General features: G+C 51.8%; 1 protein-coding gene across 1 annotated transcript; it reads right to left on the bottom strand.

Moving 5' to 3' along the window:
• Window positions 1-474: 474 nt before the first annotated feature.
• Window positions 475-16,313, bottom strand: Plxna3 (plexin A3). The gene is made up of 33 exons (XM_021188450.1): window positions 16,173-16,313; window positions 13,796-14,419; window positions 12,882-13,421; window positions 12,237-12,419; window positions 11,712-11,840; window positions 11,541-11,641; window positions 11,036-11,159; window positions 10,796-10,952; window positions 10,611-10,710; window positions 10,225-10,339; window positions 9,884-10,084; window positions 9,522-9,618; window positions 9,197-9,387; window positions 8,966-9,111; window positions 8,776-8,896; window positions 8,533-8,669; window positions 8,250-8,420; window positions 7,893-7,986; window positions 7,572-7,811; window positions 7,338-7,481; window positions 7,024-7,258; window positions 6,791-6,933; window positions 6,446-6,702; window positions 6,256-6,322; window positions 6,004-6,150; window positions 5,764-5,923; window positions 5,511-5,614; window positions 5,228-5,324; window positions 4,760-4,950; window positions 4,354-4,523; window positions 3,618-3,830; window positions 3,295-3,445; window positions 475-1,689 (listed from the first exon to the last, which is right to left on the bottom strand). Exons 2-33 carry the CDS (start codon window positions 14,390-14,392, stop codon window positions 1,594-1,596), a joined length of 5,619 nt encoding a protein of 1,872 aa, XP_021044109.1. The 5' UTR covers window positions 14,393-14,419; window positions 16,173-16,313; the 3' UTR covers window positions 475-1,593.
• Between the last annotated feature and the right edge of the window lie 992 nt (window positions 16,314-17,305).

Genomic DNA, 17,305 nt, shown 5'->3' with positions numbered 1-17,305 from the left:
CCAAGCTATCCCTTTGACCACATATGCACCATCTAACACGTGATGGGGGTAATTCATAGGTAGGTCCAGTACAATGGTAATTATAGTCCAATGAGTTGCCACATCTTCAGAATTTTGGGTACAACTGCAGCCACTGAAGAAGGTTTTAAAAATCAGTTTCATTTATTTTATGTGTATAGGTGTTTTGTCTGCATATATGCACCAAGCCTGAAGAGGACATCAGATTTCTTGGAACTGAAGTCACACAAATTGTAAGCCACTATGTGTGTGCTAGAAATTGACCTGGGTCCCATGGAAGAACAACTGGTGCTCTTAAACACTAAGCCATCTCTCCAGCCCCCACTGAAGTTTTTTTTAACACAATGGGGACATGTGCCTTATTTCTTAATAGTATCTCTTGTCTCCAACTAATAATGCGCTAAAGAGGTCATGGCAGAAGCAGGAAATTGGGCATATCTGAGTGGAAACAGTACATGCAAGGAGAAGGAAGCAGATTTATTCAGTCTTGAAACTAGAGTCACAAGGATTCTAATGTACTATACATGGCCTTCCTCAAATAATCAGAAGTTTTACTGAGTTACATTTTTCCCCTCAGTGGGAATCTAGTTCATCCATAGCCCAACAGGTCTACCCACTTTTTCCAAAGACAAAGACATGCACTGACCCCATTTCCCAACATTTAATTAGGAAAAAATTACAACAACAAAGAAACTCATGCAACATAAGAAGAGTGGACTGGGGGTCCAAGGCAGGACCATTAGACAGAGGAAGCAGGAAACACAAAACAGTAAGGCACTGCCACCTTGGCCCTTAGGGATGGGCATGTGATAGGGCAACTGAGGCTGAGAGAGTTCAGGGCAAGTGCCTACAACACTGAGGAAATTTGGCAGTAGGGAATGTCCCAGAGGCCCAGGCCCACATCAGGCCCAATCACAGCCTGGTCATAGTTCTCTCAGGGACAACAGGCCCCATGAAAATGTGGTCTGACTCCTGAGATACCTGAAGAGGGACATTGCCCTGGCCTGACCTGGCCAATCTGAGGGCAGCTTCAGATGCATCATCCAACCCCAAATGCTGCTGGTACTGAGGATCTCTTCTTAGGACAAATGGGGCCTGACACAGCAAATGTGAGATGCCAGAGGCTGAGCCAAGGCTTACAGTGTCACAAAGGAACCAAAACAGGAAACAGGACCCAGATCAACCAAAGAAGAGGTCTGTGAGGCTAGTAACATCCCATGGGACATATATATTTACATATGGAAATTAAAGTGGAATTATATTAATAAATAGGTGGGTAGGATGTCAGAGCAAGGAGGGCAAGGGCTCTTCTGACATGGAACACCAGGGCAAGAGGGTGGGGATATTGCTGCTGCTGGTGGGGGAAGCTTGGTCCTGTCATCCCCTCCCCCTGCAGGGCCCAAAGCAAGGCACTAATGAAGGGGGCCCAGGTGTGATGGGGCATCTTGGCTTGGTAACCTCCCCAACAACACCAGATCTGGGTCTCAGCCCTAGAGACCCAGGCTAGAGCCAGACACTCCCCTGACTGGGAGGATGTCTCGGAAGTGAGAAGCCCCCTCCTCACCATCTCCCCATTCAGCTGCTGCTGGACACCAGGGTGATGATCTGCTCCAGCTTCTGTCGAAGCTTGTGCTTCCGACAAGAGGCATCTCGGTCCAGCGAGGTGAGGATCTAGAGGATGATGATCCATTGGAGAAATACTCCAAGGCAGGGCCCTATTTCTGCATAAAGCCCCTGCTTCCCAGAAGTGCTCTTCCCTCTAATTGGCTTCAGTCCCTGTGCCAGCCTCATGCTCCAAACTGCTAACCTCTCACCAAAACCACCCACTTCCCCTTGACTGCAAATACCATCACCAACTCTTCTACCATGGCTCATTTGTAGCCTCTTTGGAGAGTGGGCAATACTTGCTGTTTTCAATTCCTGTTCCCTCCTAACCCAAACTCCAACATCTCTTTGGCAAATTTGGCCATGACATCCTTCTTGATCCTGGCTCAGGATATGAGGCTGACTCTACCAGGTACATCTGGGTTCCCTCCCCATTCCCGGCCAGTTCTCTCTTTCCTCTTTGACCTGTGAGTCGCCCAGAATGCTGTGCTTGACCAGATCTCCTCTATAGCTCCTTGATATCCCTTGGTGAGCTCCTTTTTATATATAGTATCTCACTATGTATCTCTAATTGTCCTAGAACTTGCTTTGTAGATCAAGCTAGCCTTGAATCACAGAGATATGCCTGTCTTTGCTTTCTGAGTGCTGGGACTAAAAGTGTGTACCACCATGTCTATCTAGGGCTTTATCTTTAGTGTACCTGATCTCTCATGCACATCTGTATTTGTTTGTGTACAGCTGTACATATGGATACATATGCATGTGTGTGGAGGCCAGAGGTTCAATACCTGGTGTCTTTATCATTCCCCACCTTTTAAAAATGTGTATAGGTGGGCTGGTGAGATGGCTCAGTGGGTAAGAGCACCCGACTGCTCTCCCAAAGGTCCTGAGTTCAAATCCCAGCAACCACATGGTGGCTCATAACCATCCGTAACAAGATCTGACGCCCTCTTCTGGAGTATCTGAAGACAGCTACAGTGTACTTACATATAATAAATAAATAAATCTAAAAAAAAAAGTGTACAGGTGTTCTGCCTGCATGTATGTATGCAATATCATGTGTTTCTGGTGTCTACAGAAGCCACAGAAGGAAACCAGATTCCCTGGAACTGGAGCTAGAGGGATATGTGCTGCTTTGTGGGTGCTGGGAATCAAACTCAGGTCCTCTGGAATAACAGTAAGTGTTCTTAACTGCTGATTCATCTCTCCAGTCCCCCCACCTTATTATTTGATATCTCTCATTGAACATAGAACTCAGTGATTGGCTAGATTGGTTGGCTAATGAGCTATGGGAATCTGCCTATCTCAACCACTCACCAGCACCCATACTGAGATTATAGACACATGCCACCACATCCAATATTTTAACATGAGTGCTTAGAATACATCTATTCTCATTTTCCAGTCTTGTAACTTTTATCCAGTGGGACCTCTATACTCCAGATAGTGGATTCTCTCCTGTATTCCTTAAATCCTAGCATCTAAGGAAATTATTGCCCATGCTGGCCCTAGGCAAGGGATGGACTGAAAACAAGATATAAGATGGACTCTCTGTCCCATCTTGTTCACATGCTTGTGTGCTTCTCAACACATCTATCTCCCTGCCTTTGCCCCTAACTGCAGCAGCATCAGAGCCATGCAACTGGGGGTCTATGAGGTACATCAACGTACCTCCTGACGGTACTTGGTGACATAGAAGTAGAGCTCGCTGAGTGCACTTAGGACATTGAAGTCATTAGCATGGAGGCGAGACTGCTCCACTAAGTAGGCGTCCATGTCCTGGTCACTGATGGATGCCATCTTTGCGATATCTCTGTAGTACCTATAGAGACCTTGGGTGAGTGAATCATGCACATGTCACATAAGTCAAAACTCATGCCATCAGTGTTTGGCCAGCCTCTGAGGCTTTTGCTTGTATCTGGCCAGCCTCAGACAGGCTGTTTAGGCAGTTCTTGCCTGCCACCAGGCACACACAGCAGTATCCCAGGGCCCACCTCTCCACCCAGCTCTTGTAATTGGGAATATCCTTGGCATAGAGCAGCTTGTTGGAAGGTGAGTCCTTGCCCAGGCGGTGCTCTGATGTAGAACAGGAGTCCATGAAGGTCTGGGCCACCACTGACAAACAGGCATCTGTGATGCTATTCTTGTGGATGTCAAACACAAATTGCGGATTCTTGATCACATTCACCCAGAAACGCAGAGGCAAGCTGAACAGAGGGACATACACTTGAGACTCCCTAATGGCCCTATGTATCCCCTTCCCCCACTGCCTTTCTTCACACCTTGTCCTGTTTGGCCAGCTCATGTCTTGTCCTGAAGTAACAGGAGAGACTATTTTGGATAAATGGCTTTTTCTTTAACCTTCTGCTGCACTCAGACAATGAGAAATAAGAATATATGGCTTTCTGTCCTCAACCTCCATCCCTGAAACTTCCACTGTCTTCACCTGTGCCAAGCCATCAGTGTCTCTACCCTGCACAGGACCCCAGAGAAAAATGGTCAATCCCAGTGCTAGACTAGCACTTCCCATCTGTACAACCCAGCAGCACCCACCTTCTATATACTCATATTCAGTTCCAGGCCACACCACTGGTCCATCCTTCCTGCATGGAAGGCTATTCAGTTGCCAGTCAACCTGTCTCCATTGGCCTGGAGGCTTGGCTAAGTAACTAGCCTCTTCCTCCCACCCACCCTCAGAAGAGCCAACAGCAGTCAGGGACCAATAAGTACCAGTTGCTCTTCCAGGTGTGACGCACATCAGGGTCACTGATCTGGCGCTGATCAGCCTGTTCATCCAGGAAGTCAAACATGTACTTGATGGCCAAGGGTAAGGCTGAGCCCCGGTGGGCTGTACTGAACACAGTTTCAAACAAGTCATCTACAAACTTCTGCAGTGTGCCCTATGAGTGACAGTAAAGGAACCATGTCAGGAAGTTCCCAAAATCTGACAGACAGGGGGCAGAATAGCTCAGTAAAAACTTCTCTGAAGGGCCAACATTCCTAAAATGGACCTTTGCTTGACCTCAGGCCTAGAGGTCCTAGTGCAAAGGCCCTAAGAAAGCAACTTATCTCATGGCTAAGACTGGGCTAGAAGGTGTCTATGTAGATACCAAGGGAGCCTGGGGCAGGCCCACACCTTGGTGGCCAGCAGCCTTGTCAGATATATTTCTGAGACCATCTTGCTGCCACGGTCTCCTTCTCGGTGATCAGTATGGTCGTGGTTCTTCACCAGATGCCACAGCTTGGTGCCTGCCTCCTGGTCAGGTGTGAGCATAGGTGCTCGGGAACGGAGGCTATCAGGGCTGCTGGCAGCACGGAGCAAGCTCTCTAGGGCAGAGGACAGATGTGACTCTTCAGCCCTATAGGCTCTGGCCATTACCCACCCTCTTGTTCCATTATCTTTCAGAAGCCCAGAAGCCTTTGTGGGACCCATCTATCCTTGCCACCCCTCCCTATTAGACTCTACACAACTGAAGACCACCCAGGGGCCCAAAATAATGAAAGTCTTTCCAAATGGATCAAGACAGCTACTTGGGGATTCCTAAGATACAGCCTTAATTAAAGGGCATGGGACCACGAAGGCCACCACAATGTGGATACCTACCGTAGCGACTAAGTGACCGGGTGAAGGTGAATGAGTTGGCCATGTTATAGGCAGACACTTGTTTGGGCACCAGTGCTACTAAGGAACCATCAGTCACCTGGAGGTCCAAAGAAACAGAAGGAGCCAGGGGACCACCATTCATTCATACTCTTCAGTACATACATGTACAGTGGAAACCAAGGCCCTATGAGAAGCCCTCATGAATATAGGGATAAGGGACGGGAGGAGACCTGGCCACTACTCCTAGGTGTCCCTGGGGCTGAATAGGTTCAAAGTTCCTCACCTGGTAGTGGGCCAATGAGTTGACCCTCTTCCAGTCGCACTCGATCTTTGTAGTGATGTCCTCATCTTGGAGGATGATTCGGGCCATGCGGCCCTGGCGCCATTCTGCAGGCCATAGTCAGCTCTTAGGGACATTCACCCCAACAAGGACTTAGACACATTCCTTTTAAGGAACAGAGCTCAGATACAGAATATGAGAGCTCCCTGGGAGGGATTGGATAGCTGGGAGCTACAAGAAAAGGGAGAGACCTTACCCAAATCCATGTCCTCAGCTTTGGGGCGCTGAGAGTATGGAATACCCTTGTACACAGTATCCAACAGCTTGTCTTTGGCCTGGGTGATGCTATCACAGTTAAGAACCTTCACAGGAACCTGGGCACTGCCCTCGCTCTCCGGGCACACACAATGCAGAGTCTAAGAGTGAAGGAACCTCAGCATGATTCCTAAGCAAGGCTCCTCCAACTCATTTCCTGCTCACATAGTCCCATGCTCACCAGGGTCTTATAGTCAATCTGCTGTCGGATGAGCTTGTCCTCACTTAAGGAGTAGCGGGCCTCGCCTGTTATGGCATCGATGGGACCTTTCTCCATCTGCTGCTTGATGGCGCAGTACAGCAGGAAGAGTGGCTCCCCGGCGCACTCCTACACCCAGGGTTAGGGGCATAGCTGGCTGCCTGTCTGGCTTATCAATCAATTGCTCCCACCCCTGGACATTCCTCCCCTGCAGCCCAGCCCACCCAAGCACACCTTCAGGAACTTATGCAGCAGGAATGTGAACCAGTTGGTGAGCATCTTCTCAGCCACCGACTCTGTCCTATGGTAAGAGATAGGTCCTAAGGCCCTGGCCTGACAAGGGTGAGGCTTGAACAGAGGTAGGGGCCCAAGCAGGAAATGGAAGAGTGGACTGGAGAAGAGGTCAGGCAAGACAGTTACATACCTGCGCAATAGCAGCTTTGGGTGGTTCTTGCTCTCAAGGTTTTTCTCTATGAGGTCAGCCAGCAGTTGCTTGAGCAGCCCAGTGGCATAGTCAAGCCGGCTCTGCAGAGCCACCATGGTGAGTGAGGCCACAGTACCACGGTCACGCATGGAGAAACTGCTCTGGGCCTCCAAAGTGTGGATGAAGGTGAGCAGGAAGGCACGGCTGTGCAGCAACTGTCCAAATAGACGCAGGGCCTTCTCCACATTGGGGGGAGTCTGTGGGGACCAGGGAGTCTCAAAGAGTAAGTAGTGGTGGCTCTGGGGAAAACAAAACATGGGCAGGCTTTGGGGGTAGGAGGCTCACATCCAGCTCCTTGAGCACTGGGTGAGCCTCGATGCCAGGGAAAAGCACGCGCACAGCATAGGTCCGGTAGTCCAAGAAGGGAATCTGCACACCATCCATGTGGTTTGTCAGTTCATTGATATCGGTCTGCAGCTCAGCAAAAGCTGGGGAAGAATAGGGTAGAGTGAGTTGAGCAAGAGGCAGGAAAGTCCCTCAGCTCTCACACAATGTGGTACACCCCCTGCTTTAAGCACCTTCCTTGCACTCCAAGGCCACACGAGACTCCAGGTTGTCCATTTGTAGCTGAAGTCGCTTAAGTGTGCGGTCTGCATCCTGAGTCTTACGCTTGTAGGCGACCAGCACAACAGTGATGGCCAGCAGCAAGAGCCCGCCCCCTGCTGCCAGCCCCACCATAGCTGGTAAGGTCAGTGCCCGATCAGCAGTGATGTGCAGCGTGCCCAACCAGAACTCCAGGCCACCCACCAGCACCTGTAAGGGCAAGCTTGAGGTGAACCAACTCCCATGCACAGCCAAGGCTGCCCTGGTGGCCTCTTGAGCCCATACCCACCATAACGGGCTGCCGGCCTGTCTGGCTGGGGGAATCACACAGAAGTTGAGTATCTGAGACAGTTAGTGCACATGGCTGTCCTCCAATCAACACTGTGTAGTTGAGGCGGGAGCTGCCAGCTGCAGCAGGGATCAGGTTCTTGCCCTAGTAGTGGATAACCCACACATAAACAGTCAAGCACTCCAGTTCTCTGTTCTTCCCCTCCTTTCTACTCCCTATCCTTATCCCCAGCACCTTCAATACAACATGCGAACCAGGTTTGACATCTAGCACACCAGAGGGCCCAAGTGGTTCAAAGCTGGGATCAGGGTAGTAGGTGAAGGAAGAACGGTTGAGGGAGCGGGCTGCCTGCACGTGGTCCAGCAAGAAGCCAAACTCGTCAGGGTGCTCGCCTTGGACCCGAGGCTGAGGATGCCCAAGGAAGATGCCAGGGGCCTTACATAGCATTGCAGTGTCGTTGATCACCTGGCATGTCTGTGAAGACAACAGAAATCACCTCAGTGCATGAAGCCATGAGTAGCAATGGTAAAACAGGGGTAGAAACCCACTACTCACATTAGTGGTCTCAATACCACGGTACTTGGCTCGTACACGGGGTTCTTGAACTGTCAGCAGATGGGTTCCACTCACAGTGATGGAGGTGCTTCCACTGCAGAGATGGATAAAGGTCTCAGGCTCCCTTCCCCACCCTGTCCAAAGTTACCAAGGTTTTTCTGAGAGCTCAGAGCCTCTGACCTTGGTTCATTTAGCAGGTGCCAGGTTCTATATGGGCAGGACAACTCTGTGGCCCCTTCTGATGAGGGCTCAGGAAGGAGGAATCACTTGATGACCCAAGGCCCCAGTAATAGGTAAGGCCCCAAGACTCTCAGAGCCCCAACTCAGTACTCAACCCCATTCTCCTCAGGGTCTCACTTGATGATGCTCCAGGTGGGCTCAAGGTGTGTGACAGTAGGGTCCTGGGTGTAGGTATAGATGACTCCAGTGTTGGAGATGTTGGCATGATCGATGGCAAGGGTGATAGGGGTCTGACTGGGGCCCAGGGTGGAGACAGGTGAGATACACACGATTGCCTCAGCATCTCTCCTACACAGGTAAGCAGGTAGGCTTGAAGCACATGGCCTGGCACCTTCACCTACCCTGCCCCCATTGCCCTCCACACAACGCTCAACTCCAGATGGCTTGTTCTCAGGCCCACCTCACAAACTGGCACTCGCCATCTCTTATAATCACTGTGACCCTGCTGCCGGCATCCAGAGAAGTTCCAGAGACGGTAAGGCGAGTGCCCCCAGAAGCTGGGCCCCGAGAGGGACTCACACGGTCAAATGTAGGGGTCTGGGGAAGAAGCAGCCCTTGAGAGGAGGTAGAAGCCAGACTGATCCAAGGGACACTCCACATTTTCCCAGATAGGGAAGGGGAAGGGGCTAGTTAGACCACGCACCACAAAGCTGTAGAGTTGCTGGGACTGTGTGCGGAAGTCAGCAGAACAATCACCTACACAGAGCTCAGCAGGCCCAGGTGGTGGGCTGGGCACCAGCGATTCCTCCATCTCACATACGATCCTAAGAGTCACAGAAGGTCAGGACCAGCTGTGGTAAACAAGGACAGGGTGCTCACATAGCCACACTCACCTTTCAGCACTGACATATTCGGTGGGAATGGAGTTGCAACGTACACCAGCTACTCGAAGGCCAACCTCACGGGAAGTGAGGCCCAGGTTCTCACCCACAATGGTGACCCGGGTGCCACCCTCCTTGGGTCCTGTGAGTGGATGAATCTGCAGAGCAGGAGAAGAAGCAAGAAGATCAGGCTAGACTCACACAGGTCTAACAAGCAAGGTAGGATTTTTAGGTGAAGCTAACCTGGGTGATTCGGGGATGGCTGCATCGGGCACTCTTCTGGCTCGGGTGCATCCAGTTACTTTTGGGAGCTGGGCAGTGAGCCCTCAGCTGGCATCTGTGCTCTGAGATGCACCAGCCACAGTTGAATCGGGGATCAGCCTTGAGGCAGAGGCCACAGCTAGGCCGCTGAGCCCAGCACTTGTAAAGAAGGGCTGCAGGCACAGGAGACTACTGATGGAGCAGGCAATGGCAGAAAAGCAGGGGGCTCTAAGACCTACAGACTTGCCCCAAGCAGTGCCAATCCTGCCCCAGGAGCCATGCTCCTTGGCTCCATGTCACCCCTCACCTCGGAAGCTAGGAGGCTTATCAATGGGGAAATCTCCATCCCAAACCACAGAGAAGTCCAGTTCAGTGTCACCAAACTCATCACCTTCATAGAAGTACTAAGAAAAATGGAACCACATGAGCACAAATAAGATGAACAAAATCCACTTTAGGAATCCCTTGTAAAAAGACTAAGAAGGGCCTGTCAGGGCCAACTAGAAGCTTCCAGATAAGTAAGCTAGGCATAGACCAAAACCAACCAAATACAAAATACAGTAAAATATTACATGCGTGCACACACACACAACACAAAAATAAAATAAAACAAACAAACAAACAAAACCAATTATTCCTGGTTGGCCCACCCTGCACTCTGGGTCTCACCGAGGCATTCTGGCACTGCACACTGCTGCTGTTAAAGCGCACTGCAGGTACCCGATGTTGTCGTCCCTGTACACGGACCACACATTCATAATTCTTCTGTCCTGACTGAGGCTGTGGCAGGTTCTTAGCCCGCAGGGTTAGAGGCTGCATGACACCCACAGGAATCAAGAGGTCCCCTTGAGGCAGAATCTCAGGGCAGCCCTGGGAGGAGAACACCTGTTAGAGGCATACTGGTCTACCCACCTTCTCCAGGTCCATGGAAATGGGAGATCAAACAAAAAATGTTAGAGGCCAGCCCCCAAGGAGCCCAGCCTCTTGCATGGTGCATTGCACCACCTCACCTCAGGGCTGTGGACCCTGCCCTCCTGGAAGGAGCACTCGTGTGGGTGGCTGGTACACACATGACGGTACTTACACCAGTGGCAGGGGTAAGGGCTGCCAACACAGGACATACACCTGGAGGGGGGAGTAGCTTTAGAAATAACAGAGGTCATACCGACCTGTATCACCCACCCACAAAACACACTGGAGAACAAATGAAGAGGGTAGGCAGAACCTGCCCAAGCCACATAGTGCACATCAGGATTAGACAGAAGTAGTGACAGCAGGAATTCCCAACAACTCACCCCTGAAGTCCTAGAGAAAGTTACAGTGCAAGTTTTATATATTTCAGAGCACCTATCTACTATCCCTGGGGCTAGAGACAGATTCTGGACCAGGTACTCACGACTGGAGGGCACTGCAGTTGTAGAAGACAAAGTCAACCCCGGCAAACCTCACACCAGTCTCCATGGAGAGCAGCTGAAGCCGCACAGTATGAGTGGCCCCTGCAGCAAGCCAGATGGCTATCGCCAACTAGTCTGGGATTCTGCCCTGCCCCACAACACCCCAGATTGCCCCCATCCCACTGACCATGCCCCCTGGTAAGTGTCTGGAGCTCCTGAAAGGATGGTGAAGGACATCGTAACTCTCCAGAGGGCAGCAGAATAGCCTCACTTTCAGTCACCTCCTCAAAGGAACAGCTCACACCCACACTGAGGTCTGGCACATTGCGCATGGCTACGGTCAGCTGGGGAAGGCAGAGGGTTCAGAACAAGGTGCACCCTCCCTCATGAAGCATATACAGGGCCAAGTATCCTCTATGTCACTTACCTGCACCCCAGAGGATGTCACTGACACATTATTGGGCCGGACCCGCACCTGTATACATTTGCTCAGCTCTTCTGCAAAGCCATGTGGGGCAGAGGCACCTGGACAGGCCCCTTCACGGCAGCACCTGCATGGGGACAGGCCAGAGCAGTCGGAGCACTATCCCAGGAGGACCCAGATGGGGGTGCAGTAAGAGGCTGAGGTGGGACAGAAGACAGCATACCCAGCTCATACTGCCAGGCAACAGTGTACCTTGGCCTCATCCCCTGAGATCCAAGGGACGTCACTCAGGGTAGAAGTTCCGCTCATTAGCTGGAGAAAGTGGAGGAGAAGGGAGGGAGGGGGAAGGCTCAAGGCTGGGGAAAACTGGGCAGGTGGGTGAAGGAAAGTATAGCAAATGTGGCTGGCTCCTGTCCAGCTGGCAAGGTCCTCCTAAGTCCTCTGTCTCCCAAGATAATGACCCCAGGGAGCCCACTGCTGCCCCACATCCCACACCCTCTTCCCTCACCTGTGCTGTAGCACACACCAACCACAGTGTGGGTCCCCTGAGCCCAGGCATGCAGCACAGCTCAGATACTGCTCACAGGTCTCCACCGGGAGTTGGCTCACCTGGGGACAGCCACATCAGCACACAGCCCACCCTTGCCCCACCACACACCACCACCCACCACGGGCCCACCTGCTTCTCACTCAGGAGGTAGATGTGTCGGTGGTCAGGGCTGAAGAGCAGGTCTCGAAGTATGGGGCTGCCCTGCACCACAGAGACCGTTTCATATAGTTGGGCTTCCTGAGAGCCATCGACCCGCACCTGAGCCACAAGACCAGGACAGAGAAAATGACAAGCCAGCTTCATGCTACCATAGCTCCCTGCACCCAGAGCACGCTCTTCAGCCAGGGACCTTCTAGATTACAGTTGAGCTGATCAGATATGGCCTCCTTGAGCCTGTACTCAGTTTGTAGGCTTATAGCCCCAACAGCCATAGCCTTAGACTAAGACAAATGCTACCTTCGAACAATGCTGGTGAAGGTAGATGGCAGAGGAACCACCAAAGGAACAGGATTTAGTTCTTGGAGCCTAACCTGGGAAGTTATTACACCCTATTCAGGGTTACCCAGGCTCATGTGCACATTCTGTCCCTCAGCCCTTCTTCCCATAGTGTGAAAAACATCCCCAATCACATAAGACAAGGATTCTAGGACCAACCTTCTTCAAATTACCGCTGCGTGTACCGACGAAAACCACAGAATGCTGGTGGTAGGTGTAGGCAGCCACACTGGCCATGCCATCAGTGCTGTCAGCCAGCAAGGGTAGCCCCTCAATCACGTGTAGGCCACCCAATGGTTGATTCAACACTAACCCACAGAAGTTTCCATTGATCTGCATGGGCTGGTGACACAGGAGGGGTGAGTGAGAGTTCAAGCTAAACAGATGCTATCAGATTTTACATTCTGTAAAGGAGCAGAACCTGGAAGCCACTGCCCTCCAGACATGCTTGTCAGTTTGTTTCCCCTAGGACCCCATGGGAAAATGGGACTGGGAGTGGAAAGCAGGGGCAAGGAGGAGAAGTCTGACCCTGTTAGACTTAAGATAGAGCAAGGAGAAAGATAGGAATGAATATAGAGGCAGGAAAAGGAAAATGGCAGTATACAAACAGGACACTGGCCAAGATAAAAGAAAAGAAAAGAGAGTAAGGCTCTCAAGAAAGGTAGTGTGGGTGTCAAAACTAAGCTGCCACTCCCATGACCATGCCAAGCCTAGGACTGGACAGACAGCCACTCAGCAGAGAGGCAGAAAGCCACAGAGCTGTAATATCCGGCACAGGGACAGCAGGGCAAGCAAAGGGCTCACGGTGTTGATGCAGGGCAGCTCCTTATTCAGCAGCCAGGGTAGGGCCAGCGTGCCCTCCCCACGGTAGCATGATTGGATTCGGCGCCGGATGTGGGCATTAATGCTGCTGAGGGTGAAAAGGCAAAGAATGGTCTGCCGAGGTGGGTTGGCTCGGTTCTTCTGGCCCTGAGAGAAGATGGTGAAGAGGACATCCTCGTCAGCTGGCACACCCAGAGCCTGGGCCAATAGCAGGCCTGGCTTGGCCAGATGGGCACTCTGCACCAAGCGGTACTCCACACCACGCCAGGAGCAGCCAATAGGGAACTCTACATAAGAGTAGAACTCTGAGTCCCCTGCACACATGCGCACGATCTTGGATGTGAAGAATTTCTCGCCTGCTGTATCCAACAGCGTCTGCTGGGTGTCCAGCTGCAATGTTAAGAAGTACACGAAGGAGGCACTGACAAAGCCATATATGTAGTAGATGTCAAAGGCAGGGTATAAGGACAGTGTGTCTGAAGGGATCTTGATCTGAGAAGAGACAAACTCATCCTGGTATACCTGGAGATTAGAGCAAAGTATGAGAGCAGGGTGAAGGCCCAACTTCACTTCCCAACCCTGTTCCAACAATGTGGTTTTCTAAAGGCTTCCCCAGTGATCTCCCATCTGCCCTGCCTGGACAATTACTGGAATCCATGCCGCAGAGTGCAAGGTGATCTTAGCCTCTCTATAGACAGACTTTCCACAGGTAAGCTCTGCCCATCTTCCTGTCCTCAACAGCTGGTCTACATCTATGTGACAGTGAAGGGTCATAAATTCCTCTCTCAAACCAAAGTTTTCCTAAGAAGCAGAGCCAGAACTGAGAGAAAGGAGTGAATAAGACTTGGGTTCATAAGAAGCAGGGGAAAGAAGACAAAACCAACAAGCTCACCCACCAGACTGAACATATCTCCACTGTCCTCATCGTCGATGAGCTTACGGGAACTCAAGGTGGGAAAGTACTCAGACTTGCCATCAACAGCGGTTCCCACAAACAGCTTGCTAGGCCCCTGGCCCTGTTCAACAATGACGCCAGCCATGGAATCAGGCTCCTGGGCCCCTGACAGATAGTGCTCCTTTCGATGGTGGGGCTCACCCAACTTGAAGAGGTCATCCAGACGCAGGAACTGGCAGATGCCCTGCCAGATGCTGCCACAAGCTACCAAACGATGGGCTGCATAGTCTATGAGGAGCAGCTTGTTCACATTGTCCACAGGCACCAGGCGGTGGGAGCACACACGCATGCTAGGGGGTGGGTAGCAGCGAGCATTGTCCTCAATGGGCCCTGTGACGTGGGCCCGTAGCTCAGTTAGGTTTGGAGCCAGCTTGAAAACTCGGTTCACGGCACCTACAAACACTTCCCCAGTCACTCGGTGCACAGCCAGGTGAGTCAGTGTGGTATCTGTCACCACAAAGGTACGAAATGGCCTGCTGCTACCCAGGCACCCTCCTATGGTGAAGAATAGCAATGGGAGAAGGCAGACAGTGGGCATGACCAGCAGCTGTAACGAGGGACAGGCCTGAGGAAAGACAGCAAGTGGAAATTAGCCCCAGGCCCAAGCTACTCTCCCTCCTTCTGCCCTGTCTGGCCCAGTGAACCTGGCAGGCCAGGTTCAGTGCTATCAAGGGGCAGGGCAACTCATCCAACATGATAGAGCCCCAGATGGTGACTGAGGTTGAAAGAGGGGAGGGGCCTCTAATAGGGCAAATGAATGAGTGACAAGCACAGGCAAGCTTGCAGGCCATCAATCATCCCCCACTCCTGTACTGGAAAGAAGCCAAGAGGCCTTGTCTCAACTGGGCCACACCCAAGGGGGCATCAGAGCCAGATGCTTGAAAAGATGGGATGGAAGGTTCTCCCAGAACTGGGACCCTAACATTACACACTAGGAAATGCAGGGAGAGAACAATCACAACTTGGGGTCAGGGGTGCTTCTCTGTGAGTGACACTGCTAACAGGAGTCCTAGAGCAAATCTCTAGAGAATTAAGGCCTGAGACTGGTTTCAGTGCCACTACATCTCCAACTCATGTCCTCAGGTGCTTTCTTCCCTTGAGGGCCTTGGCTGACTATCCAGGAGTCTGCTACTTGGCCTTTCCACTGCAACACAAAGCCAAGACTCTCGCTGAGACAGACATCAGTCAAGCTTTGCTCAGACACAGGCAGACAAATGCTCAGCCAGGCCTGTGTGGCTCTCCCTGAAGAGCCAAAGGTTAGTCAGAGAGGGATATTGGCAGAAGGGTATAACCCACTTTTGAGAGTCCCAGAAGTATTATATGTAGAAACCAGCATCCTCAAATACAGTTGAAGCCTTAAGGCTATGGAGTACTACCCCTTCCCCTAAATAAATAGGGCCAATGCTGGCATTCACCCCCAGGCCACACCCAACCAGCCCCAGGCTGCAAAGACAGCAGAGTAGTGTCTCTGCAACTAATGGGGCAGATCTCAGTGCTACCCTCTCAGTGCCCAATTCCCAAGAGACACAGGAGGGACTCAGAATGGGGTGGGGGCCACAGCAAAGAGAAAGAAAAGCCAGCATTTGCTAGAACATGGAGCAATTCCAGCTTAAACGTGCCAAGTTTCAGCTCAGAGTGATCAGCTCTCTGGGGCTCTTTTGTCGGGTCTGCATCCCAGACCCCTCATGCAACAACCAGAGAAGAAAGGAAAGCAAAAGAGAAAAGCGGCTGCACCCTACCCTCACCTTTTCTATACTCTACAGAAAAACCAAATTTTAGGAACTGGCCAGGACAGGTTGGAAAGGAGACCTGGAAAGTCGTAATTGGCAGCCCAAGACCCCACCCCAGCCCCCACCTCTAAGTGGCAACCTCAAGCATCACAGTCGCACCCAACCCCTCTGCTACAGCCCTGCCAGCGAAAAGCGCGATGATGAGGAAAGCTCCATATAGGAGCTCCATATGCAGGTCCACAGCCCGCTCTTCCACAATGCTCCCCTCTATGCTATGAACTCAGCCAGTCCTGCCCCCAACAGGGGCACCCTGAGCAGATTCGCAGATACCTTAGTCAATACAGAGGCTACAGCAATGCTCAGAGATGCTGCTCCTCCGCTACAAAAGGGTTCTATCAACCAATAGGACTATGATCGAGTTGGCTGTCTCTTCCCGCTCAGGGTACGGAATGCTTGGCGAGCCTGGTCTCGAGAGGCAGGGAGGGACAGGGCCTGACCCCAGAAACCATCTGGACCCCCAGGCTGTCTGAAACCTCTGCCATTCAGCAGACTATTGGCGCACAGGCTTTAAGGATGGCGACCACCTACCTGTCCCTCCACCGCGACTGACTCGGGGTGGCCACCCGTGGCCACGTGGACGTGCCCCCCCCCGTGCCCAACAGCCGCCCCCCTCGCTTGGCCCCGCAGCCTCGCCCTGCACGCCGCAAAATCTGCAACCGCCGCCGCCCACACACTGGGCTGGCCTGCGGCCGCCTGGGCCTTTTAAACCCGGACCGTACCACCACACCGGGAGGGGGCTCCCAGAGAGGGCGGGCCGGGGCCCTAAGAGACAGTGCACTTGACGGGATGGGGAGGCCGCTGGGCCCTGGGGCCCAGAACTCTAGTGCACATAGCAAGCCTCCCATGGGTCTCTGGGGATCCCTTCCTGAGAACAGCCCCCTTCGCTCAATGGCTGAGTCCTAGGCGCCGGCCTCTCCACACCCCCAGCTCCCCGCCTGCTGCCTTCAGCAACCCTGGAATCTGTGCGCGGCCGCGCCACACCCCCTTGGGCCTGGAGTGCGCGCCTCCAGGAGCCCAGGGCCACCTGCTACGGTTGCAAGATATTGCTTTGGCCTATCCATCAAAACCGCAGGAACAAAGATTGCCCCCTAACTCAGGGCTCTTTCCCCAATGATCCATAAACTGGTGGGCTAATGACGTGCAAATACCCGCCACGAAGCTTGAAGTACTGCAACTTATAGCCATTTTCACCTAGTTCTTTCCTCAGCAAGTACCATGACTCTGAATCTGCTGAATCTGGGATTTAATTTCATTGCTTCCTTTTTTTTTTTCTTTAATTTATTTTTCCTTTAGTACAGAGTGGCCTCGAACTGACCTCCCTTCTGCTTCATCCTCCCAATACTGGGATTATTATGGGTCTATGCCATCACAGCTGCCTTTTTTTTCATGTTGTGTTGAGATAGTGCCTCCTACTGTACCCCAGGCTTGCCTTGAATTTACAGTGATCCTCCAGCTTCACCTTCCCATGTTCTGGAATACAGGTATTTCCCACTGGTACAGTTATTCTTTGTGTGTGCATGCACACGCACCCAAGAAGACCATCTGAGAGCATTAGATACCACAGAGCTGCAGTAAGTAGCAAGTACTCTTAACCATTGAGCCATCTTTCTAGTGTCTTTTTTTTTCCATTGTAAACTGCTTTATTGAGATATATATATATA

The sequence above is a fragment of the Mus pahari genome, chromosome X (genome assembly GCF_900095145.1).
Source record: "Mus pahari chromosome X, PAHARI_EIJ_v1.1, whole genome shotgun sequence".
Lineage (NCBI taxonomy): Eukaryota > Metazoa > Chordata > Mammalia > Rodentia > Muridae > Mus > Mus pahari.
This window is presented reverse-complemented; position numbering and strand designations above follow the sequence as displayed.